This window comes from Megalobrama amblycephala, linkage group LG24, assembly GCF_018812025.1.
Source record: "Megalobrama amblycephala isolate DHTTF-2021 linkage group LG24, ASM1881202v1, whole genome shotgun sequence".
Classification (NCBI taxonomy): domain Eukaryota; kingdom Metazoa; phylum Chordata; class Actinopteri; order Cypriniformes; family Xenocyprididae; genus Megalobrama; species Megalobrama amblycephala.
The window spans coordinates 9,158,055-9,168,614 of record NC_063067.1 but is presented as its reverse complement, the minus strand read 5'-3'; the positions used below and the strand labels follow the sequence as shown (position 1 = coordinate 9,168,614).

At 32.6% G+C, this 10,560-nt stretch overlaps 1 protein-coding gene across 2 annotated transcripts; it reads left to right on the top strand.

Annotated features, from left to right (window-relative positions):
* The first annotated feature begins 518 nt into the window (after nt 1–518).
* mul1b (mitochondrial E3 ubiquitin protein ligase 1b) lies at nt 519–4,111 on the top strand. Of its 2 annotated transcripts, none has more exons than XM_048178769.1 (5): nt 519–591; nt 1,058–1,196; nt 1,282–1,369; nt 1,520–1,640; nt 2,611–4,111. In XM_048178769.1, the coding sequence occupies exons 2-5, from the start codon at nt 1,077–1,079 to the stop codon at nt 3,338–3,340; spliced, it is 1,059 nt and encodes a 352-aa protein (XP_048034726.1). In that variant the 5' UTR covers nt 519–591; nt 1,058–1,076; the 3' UTR covers nt 3,341–4,111. The 2 variants fall into 2 exon arrangements, with proteins under 2 accessions (XP_048034726.1, XP_048034725.1); XM_048178768.1 differs by lacking the exon at nt 519–591 and adding an exon at nt 661–681.
* The last annotated feature ends 6,449 nt before the right edge of the window (nt 4,112–10,560 follow it).

Sequence of the window (10,560 nt, the reverse complement as noted above, 5' to 3'; positions counted from 1 at the left end):
AAATAATCCTGAAAAAAAATATTGTACACAAATATTTTGTACAATTGTACACATTAAATGTTTCTTGAGCAGCAGATCAGCATATTAGAATGATTTCTGAAGGATCATGTGACACTGAAGACTGGAGTAATGATGCTGAAAATTCAGCTTTGCATCACAGGAATAAATTACTTTGTGAAATATATTCAAATAGAAAACTAAATTGTAATAATATTTCACAATATTACTGTTTTTACTGTAATTTTAATTAAATAAATGTAGCCTTGGTGAGCAGACGAAACTTCTTTTAAAAACATTAAAAATCTTAGTGGTTCCAAACTTTTGGACTGTACAATATATATATATATATATATATATATATATATATATATATATATATATATATATATATATATATATATATATTATAGTGTATATCTTTAGCTATTTAAAATAACATTGGTTGCATGGGTTAATATTAATAATTAAATAATTTAAAATATATTGTTATATCGTATTTTAAAAGTCAAAGTCAACAGATCAGAAGGGGCTTTTATTTTGAAGGGGTTCAGCTGAGACAGTGAGTTGTACACCAGCACAGCTTTAGTGAAGGTAACGTTAGTCAAATAACCTTTTTCTTTGATGCATGTTTGTTTTGTTGAACACCAAACTTGAACGGTGCCCTTTTCAGCTACCAATGTCGTCAGTTTCTAAAATAATAAAATAAAAGAATTTGCGTTTTGAGAGCATATTTAAGTTTGTTGTTATCGGAAGGCATTGCTAGCAGTTCAGGCTAATTTATAGCTGTTTTGTTTATATTAGTTACTTACCATATCTGTGAAAAAAATACTGTAAAACAAGTCTTGATATTGCATATTTAATTTTTTTATGATACAGTAAATGTTTTACAATGTAAATAAAAAGGTTTAACCTCTTGAAGAATCCCTAGTTCAAACGCTAGGAATGGATATGTTGTGGAGAAAGTTTGTTTTGTCCATTGCAGCTTAATCGCCGATGTTTAGACTAGAGTTGTATGGTGAGATGTTGTTCATTGTATTTTTTTTTTTTTAATACTCAGCTGGTGTGTAGATTGAAGGATGGAGGCCAGCGGCAGACCCTCCACAGCACAGATTGTGTTGCTGGCCACTAGTTCGGCTCTGACTGCTGTCTTATACACCATATACAAGAAGAAATCGAGCCATGTTGCTAGATTAAGGGTAAGAAAACAACCCTGGTGTGTTTCTTTTAATGACACAAGCACTCAAAGAATTGGATCATTGTTAAACCTGACCTGTGTAACAGGAGGCCAAGAAGATGTCATTAAATCCAGACCTGAAAACTATCCTCAGTGAAGCACCAGGAAAATGTGTTCCTTATGCAGTTATTGAAGGTATGGCTTCTGAGATTAATCTAGTATTGCAGTTGGTCAAACCTGTTGATGTTGATACAATAATTATTCACTCATTATAGTGAGGACACAAGCAAAAATAGTATTTAGTGGGTGTTAATGTTCTAAAATTTTTATTCATACTGTCTTTAGGTGTTGTGCGTTCAGTGAAGGAGACCTTGAACAGCCAGTTTGTAGACAACTGTAAAGGGGTCATCGAGAGGTTGACCTTAAAGGAGAAGAAGATGGTGTGGAATCGCACAACACATATATGGTAACTGTCCATTAATACTATTAAATAGTATATACACTATGATATATTGTCAATTACACTATCAGCGTTTTGTTTTTATAATGTTAGTTCTCTAATTTGTATTTGTCCACAAATCTTAGATCATCTAGGTATAAGAAAAGGTTTTAAGATCATGTGAAACAAATTGCAGTTGAAGTTATACATACAAATATTTTATGTTAAAATAATACTATTTTAAGTATTTATTATTTATTGTTTTAATATAAAATATGTATAATAATATTTTGTTTTTATTCATTATACTTTAAGCATCCTTTAATCTTTAATTACACCTACATATTTTTAAATATTTAGATAATACTTTAAATATTTATTATTTATTGTTTAATATTTTATATATATATATATATATATATATATATAAAAATTAGTTTTTAATAATTATACTTTTTCAATTGTCATAGTTATTTATTTAAATATTTAGATTATAATTTACATATGTATTGTTTCAACATTAATATTTTTTAATAAAATTTTGTTTTTAATAATTATACTATATCATACTTTATTTAAATCTTTAAATATATGTACATATTTTTTAAATGATAAATTAAATACTTTAAATATTTATTGTTTATATATAAAAATATTTAAATATAAATATTTTTATAATTGTACTATAATTATAAGTTTTTGTTTTAAATATTATTTTTAAAAATGTATATTTATTTAATATATATATATTTTTAATTAAAAGTAGTATTTAAAAAAATATATAGTATTCAATTAAAATTAAAATATTATCATAAATAAAATAATTTAATTATAAGTAATATAAATGCACAGATTCAGTTAAACACACACACAGTTGGTAACAGGTTTTCACACTCAAACTGTTCATATCATTAAACATAAATTTTCTAAATATTTCAATTTTATCTTCAAAAATATATCTTATTTAATTCACTGTGCTAATATATCCTTCTTTTAGGAATGATTGTGAAAAGGTCATCCACCAACGCACCAACACCGTGCCCTTTGACCTGGCCCCACATGATGACACTGTTCCCACAACGGTGCGAGTGGTCCGTCCACTTGATGCAGTTGAATTGGATCTGGAAAAGACCTATGAGAACTTCCATCCCTCCCAGCAGTCTCTGACCAACGTCATCGGCCACTTCATCAGCGGCGAGCGTCCGCAGGGCATCCAGGAGACGGAGGAAATGCTCCGTCTGGGTGCCAGCATGACGGGCGTCGGGGAGCTGGTGCTGGACAACAACCTGGTTCGTCTCCAACCCCCTAAGCAGGGTCTGCGGTACTTCCTCAGCCGCCTGGACTACGACACGCTCCTGAGTAAGCAAGAGGGTCACCTGCGGCTCTGGAGGGTCTTGACGGTGCTGTTCGGCTTGACCGCCTGTGCCACGCTATTCTACCTGCTGTGGCGACAGTACGTGCTGCGTAAGGAGCGGAGGAAAGAGCGCAGCCTACTGGACGAGTACAGGAAGTGGCAGACCAGACGTTTACAGGAGCTCAATCTGGCGGAGGATGATGTGTCTCCTACTACATGCACAATATGCCTGAGTCGCGAGCGCTCCTGCGTGTTTCTAGAGTGTGGTCACGTCTGTACCTGTGACGAGTGCTATAGAGCCCTGCCCGAACCTAAGAAGTGCCCCATATGCAGGGCTAAAATAGACAGGATTGTCCCTCTGTATAACAGCTAGAGGCCTTATTATGAATATGTATGCTCTTTAAATTGAGGCACTTTGGGGGGCAGGTTTTTGGGTGTGAGCAGAACATTTCTTGCCATGTAAAATGAGCCATAATCCAAATACTCTGCAGTAAAAAATCTTCCGGTTCTATTCTGTTGATTGATCGCACTGTTGCCAACTGTAATTATCACTTGTGCCTGTGTGAACTGAAATTCAGTGTTGTTTGTTATATTTCAACCAAAATCAAAACAAAAGAAAAATAAAAAATAAAAAGTTTTTTTTTTATTAAAAAAAGAGCCCATTTAAGGACCCTTATGATTTTTTGCATTTTCCATGGTGGTTCACATTAGATTCTCACTACTGTAATATAGTATTTTTTATTACAGTAAAAACTACCGTAATTCTTTTTTTTTTTCTATTAAAAAGAATTAAAAGCAGTACAACATTAGAATTATTACTCTTTTTTTTTTTTTTTTTACTTCACACTTAAACTTTGCACGTATATAAGGTTTGTGCTTAGTGGTCATGAAAATGTTACAATATATAAAGGTCCTAAAAATAGGATTCATTATCTTTATGCAAAATAAAATTTTCATTTTGGGGTTAAATATTGACATGCTCACTTTAAGACGTTAATTGGATGTCAGGTTTTTTGGTGCCCTATCATTTTAATTTTTCATTTTAATTATATTATTATTTTTTTGTAAGAATAGTTCCTGTTTGAAAAGGCATCAAGAGATTTGAAGATTTATTCTGAATTATTAAATGGGAATCTGTTAAACCCAAAAATCTGTTTGTTCTTACTTTGTTCTTCAGGATGAAGATTGACTTTATTGGTGTAATATTGGCCATGCATAATTTACAAACAATATTATAATGATAATATATCATTATATAATGTATAATATTACAATAATAATGTTTTGTTATTGTGTATGTGTTGTGTATGCGTGAGAGCGACACCACAGGAGATAAATATATACTAGTTTAATCTGAGAAGGAACCACACCAGAGGAACCTTTTCATAGTTTCCTGGAACTAATGGCGGACCCGAACCCGGAACAGTTTTAGTTCTAGGAACCCTTTTGGGGGAACTAGCTCCTACATCAGAGTAGGGTTTAATACTGCCTTCACGTGCCATTGGAAATTTCCTACTTCTGGCTTCTGAAGTCATGATTACAAGCTTGTTGCATTCAAATGCTTTGTTGTTGGAAAGAACATGAATCATTGAGGACACCAGGTTTATTCTTACATATTTTTTGGGGAAAATCTTATTAAAGCTAAAATTATATTTACCATCCCATTCATTGACACCCATATAAACGTTTACCGTGCTATCTAGATAACTTACTTACACTTCTGGAATACAGGTTTTTCACTATTCCTAAAACATACAGTACCACTCAAATGATTATTCATATAGCCTATGTGTGCACTAATCTAATGACAAGACAAGGCAATGTAGCTGTTGTGGAAAAAGCTAATAAAGAATAGCAGCAATCGTTCTCCCTTCTGCCATTTTAAAGTTTATGGGATGCCCAACTCAGGAACTTGGGTGTCAAAATTATCCCCGAACTTGAGATAGCCTTCATGTTCACTTTTTACAGAGGAAACTGGTATTTATGATAATTCCAATGGCACGTGAAGGCAGCAGAGTTTACTAGTTAAAAATTGGACATGAACACCCTCTCAAGTCATATTTACCACTGGGAAGCTCTGGAATAATTTTGATACCCAAGTTCCCGAGACACGGGACTTTAAACATGGAGGAGGGAAGAAAGATTGCTGCTGTGACTGCTATTCTTTATTAGTTTTTTTTTTTTTTTTTTTCGCAACAGTTACATCATCTTGTCTTGTTGTTAAAGTAGTGCATATTTACATACTGTATATGAATAATTATTTGAAGCATATTGTAAGTTTTATACACAATGAAAATTGCCTGTATCTGTATTCGAAATTTCAGAATTGTCCACAAACTATCTAGATAGGCCAGTCAATATTTACATGGTTGTCAATGAATGGAACTCTAAATAGCATTTTCTCAATAAATAAGAATACATTTCCAAGAATAAACCTGGTGTCCTCCATGTATCTAAACGCGACTTTTTGGATTCAAACCTATCAAACCTTTTCAATGGGTTCAGTATTGTATATAAAACAATACCAGAATAATAATCTGAAAAACAAGCCTTGTGCATTATAGGGAATAATATTCTGAGTAATTTGCAATTGGTTTGATGCCATTAGGTCAAATGTTGTAGTTTTATGGATTTATAGTATTGCATACAGTTTAAGTTCTAAAATTATTATAAAAGCTATAAAATGCTAATTCAAAAAAACAGAGCCTTGTGCTATAAAAGGGATATTTTTCTGAACATTTTACTATTAGTTTGATACCATAATGTCATATAGTTAAATTGTTTAATATGTGCTCAGGCTCTGGTGTTCTCAACGCTGTCTAAATAAACGTCACAACAACAAGCACAGCTTACTCCACTTCAGAGTTCCTACTGGCGGTGCGAATGCAACCAGGAAAATGGCCCTAGGGGAACGTGGTTCTCGTGGAACCATCCTGGTGGCTAGTTCCTATAACTTCCTGGTGCAAAAGCCCCAATTAACCAAACAGAATTATACCACTAACTATTTATATATATATATATATATATATATATATATATATATATATATATATATATATATATATATATATATTGAACAACAAAGTGTTTCTTAATTGAACTGGAAAGGGCGCAATGAAGGTGGAAGCTTATTAAACATTTTTTTTAATCTTCAAACCTTAATTACATGCCCAGATCTTTAACCACTAAGCTACATATAGGGGAGGAGCAGTAGCTTGCAGGTGATATTGATCAGTCTGGCGTCTACCTGGTCTCTGAAGTAACTGTAATTTGCATCCTTTTGTATATCAGTTTTTCCAAATATTTCCAGCCTCTAAACGCACATCACATTACACCTAACTGTTGTTTACTATTATATATACAGTAGTTATCGATTACCGTGGATGGAGAGCGAGCACGTCCTCGATAAGCTGCAACAGATGCCGTCTCAACAACTTCTGCACATTTCCATGAGATTTGTACTTGTACAGTCTCCATGTGTTCTGCAGAAAATCAAGGAAACCTTGAACAGCCTTTTTGTCGACAACTGCAAAAGGGTCCTGAAAGAGAAGAGGGTGCTGAATCGCACAACAGGCGTCTGGTAAATACTCTATTTTGTATATGCCCATTAATATTAAAATTATTAATATTATGAGTAGCCTATATGGTACCTGGAAGGGTATGGTTTACACACTGTATTGTATTGTACACTATATATATATATATATATATATATATATATATATATATATATATAGTTATATATAATTATATATAGGTTTTCACGCTCAAACTGTTCATATCAAGCTGATGTAAACTGTTAAGAATTTTTGCATATCGCTCTTCAGCACTCAGAGTAAAACAATAGATAATTGTCCTATTTAATAATTAAACTTTTTCACTTTGTGTCAATGGATCTATTCTATAGGACCCATGCTTGTTTTGTTTTTTTTAACCTTATTATTGTTTACATTTTCAATACATATTTTTGTCACCCACCAATCACACTTAAGGAAGTCAATTACTTCCTTTATGCAAAACACAATCCATCACTAAAATGTAACAGTTATGTTCTCACTCTCATGTAATGGAACAATTAAAGTAAATATGAACGATATAAGAAGATTTGAAAGTAAAATGATAATAATAGTGATTATAGTTCATTATGAAAATACTAGTAGGAACACTATTGTTAAAAAGTTTAGGTTCAGTAAGATTTTTTAGAAAGAACTTTTCATTAATTATTAAGTTTAAAAAATGCATTTTTGTGCAGAAGAATGAATACACACTACAATTTAAAACCTTTTTGAAATAAATTAATGCTATTATTAAGAAAGGACACATTAAACTTATGAAAATAACAGCTAAGGCATTTATAGTGTTACAAAAGATTCCTATTTTAAATAAATGCTGTTCTTTTGAACTTTCTATTCATCAAAGAATACTGAAAAAAATGTATTATGGTTTCCACAAAACTATTAAGCAGCACACCGGTTTTCAATGTTGATAATAATAAGAATTGTTTCTTGAGCAGCAATTATCATTCATAGCATATTAGAGTGATTTCTGAAGGATCATGTGACACTGAAGACTAGAGTAATGATGCTTAAAATTCAGTTTTGACATCACTAGAATAAATTACATTATAAAATATATTAAAATAGAACTGTAATAATATTTAACAATATTACTGTTTTTAACTGTATTTTTGATCAAATAAATGCCGCCTTTGTGAGCAGACGAGATTCTTTTCAAAAACCTTGGTGAAAAATGGTACCGGCCCCAAACTTTCGAACAGTAATGTAAATATCACGCTAGGTCAATACGACAACTGTATATGTGCATTTTTAAAATGTTCCAACTTTTTGCTCTGCTTGTTTGTTAGCTTGACTGGTGTGGGCAAGATGGTGCAAGACAGCAACCCGGTTTGTGTTCCACCGCTGGACCTACAGCACGTCCTCACTCTTCACTGCCTTCTGAAGAAGCAGGAGAGAAACCTGTGGCTCTGCAGGATCTTGAAGGCGATGTTTGGCCTGATCACATGCGCCATCTTCATCTACGTGCTGCACAGGAAACAGAGGAGAAGAGTTAGGAGGTTCAGACATATACAGGAGCTCTTTAGGATAATGCAATATGCCAGAGAAGATTTAAATGAAGATATAAATTAGATTTTAGATGCTCCTGCTTTCGAAGGGTTATTGAGGGTATATGTTATTGTTTTTTTCTTTGCTTTAATCTTGATTTCTAAATGGGACTATCTATATTGCAATTAAGAAAAACTGTATTGGTTATGCATATTTTACAAACAATATTATATATATATATATATATATATTGCATATATTGTACATGTAAGCGGAGAGTCCAGGTCCGACCAGTAGATGGAGCTAAATACCTGTCTAGCTTTATCATCCCAGTTCAATACAGGAGGGCCACTATGGGTTGGCTAGTACTGAGAGATCAGCTAATTGTGAAAATTACATAATTATGACAATTACAGATCCAGATACCATGCAGAACCATCAACATAAGGCCATGGAAACATAAAACCCACCAGAAATCTTCAAAAGCTTGAGTAATAAATATAGATAAAATCAACATTAACCACTAATAAATAAATAATTTATGTCCAAATTGTAATCTACAGTAAATATATTGTTAAAGTATCTAGTCATATTATAGGCCTATTGAATGCCAGATGATATTCTGTTTATCATTATATAATGGTGATGCTCTTAATGAAAGTGTTTCAGAAGAAATCTAGCTTTACATTGTAGCTTTACATAAAAAAAAAACTAGGGATGCACGATATATCGGCCGATATATGTTCATTTTTAATGTTATCGTTATCGGCCTGATAAGAAAATTTGCCCGATATATTAAAGCAGATAAATAATGGATTATTTCCTTCAGCTGAGACACTTCAGATGCACACTGTCCGCCATTATGGTTTTGAACTGCTTGAAATATGATTGAAATCACTTCAAAAAGGAAAATACAGTTAAGTCCAACATACATCGCAAGTCTGTCATATAGCTACATAAAATGATAATTTGGATTTTAATGGTGAGACTTTTGTTTTTGTAATCAGGATCTCAAAAATTATATAAATACTTTGATTTCGATGTATTGGTATATATATATATAAGTTATCGGCTTTCAAATATAAAGATTATCGGTTATCGGTACCAGGAAAATTTTCATATCAGTGCATCCCTATAAAAACCTGTAAAATGATTAACTGTAATGTACCTTACCAGTCTACATAATTTGTAATTTTACTGTAAATTTTTTTTTTTTTTTTATGTTTTAGGGAAAAAGTATAGATTTATTTTAATAGCTCAGATTTTAATAGCTATAATCCTATTCCTGTAATCGTTAAAATTGCAGTTTTGGAGAATGCAGTAGAAAGTTTTTTCACCATAATTAAACAAAAATACTTAAAGGATTAGTTCACTTTCAAATGAAAATTAGCCCAAGATTTACTCACCCTCAAGCCATCCTAGGTGTGTATGACTTTTTTCTTTCTGATGAACTAAATCTGAGAAATATTAATAAATATCTTGACACATCCAAGCCTTATAATGGCAGTGAGCGATACCAACGAGTATGAGCCGATGAAAGTGCATCCATCCATCAAAAACGTACTCCACACGGCTCTGGTGGGTTAATAAAGTCCTTCTGAAGCGAAGTGTTTGTGTAAAAAAAAAATTATAATAATAATCCATATTTAACAAGTTATGAAGTAAAATATCTAGCTTCCGCTAGACCGTCTTCCGTATTCAACGTACAAAAAAAAAAAAAAAAAAAAAAAAAAAAAAATGGAACTGGCGTCGCGTCAATTATGCTTTTTCCGTAAGTTGAATAGGGAAGGCGTAGGACATAGCGTAAGCTTTTTGAACTGCAAGAGTTTTACACTTTCTTCGTAAGTTGAATACAGAAGGCGGTCTGGCAGAAGCTAGATATTTTACTTCATAACTTGTTAAATATAGATTTTTTTTACACAAACGCATCGCTTCACTTTTAGAAGGCCTTTATTAACCCCTGGAGTACGTTTATGATGGATGGATGCACTTTCTTCAGCTCATACTGTCCCATTATAAAGCTCGGATGCGTCAGAATACTTATTAATATAACTCAAATTGTGCTCATCAGAAAGTCATATACACCTAGGATGGCTTGAGGGTGAGTAAAACTTGGGGTAATTTTAATTTGAAAGTGAACTAATCCTTTAACACAGTCTCTCAGATGATGAATTTGCCCTTATGGGTTTCAAACCCACAACCTAAGCCACGTCACCCCATTTTAATTAGGCTAGTATTTGATAATGTAATTAATATGTTTTCACCCTTTTTTGTTGTTGTATTAATATAATATGATGGGTTTTTAGGGTGATTTAACATTCTGTCAAGGGTTTACAGATGAAAAAAAGCACATTTACAGCTATGTTCATTAATGTGCACTGATCTGCGCAGGGAAGCTTCAGGGAGGCTGATAATAAACCAGCATGAATCAACCCTATATGCATTAAAACTCATATCTTTCAGCAAGAATAAGACAAGCTTCTGGGTGGCAATGATGTTCAACCCTAGTGGGATTCAAACCCACACTACA

Coding starts and splice junctions, on each gene's coding strand:
- mul1b (XM_048178769.1), top strand. CDS start 1,077: ATGGAGGCCAGCGGCAGACCCTCCACAGCACAGATTGTGTTGCTGGCC. Junction 1,370..1,519: donor TCCTTATGCAGTTATTGAAG/GTATGGCTTCTG, acceptor TACTGTCTTTAG/GTGTTGTGCGTTCAGTGAAG. Junction 1,641..2,610: donor AATCGCACAACACATATATG/GTAACTGTCCAT, acceptor TCCTTCTTTTAG/GAATGATTGTGAAAAGGTCA.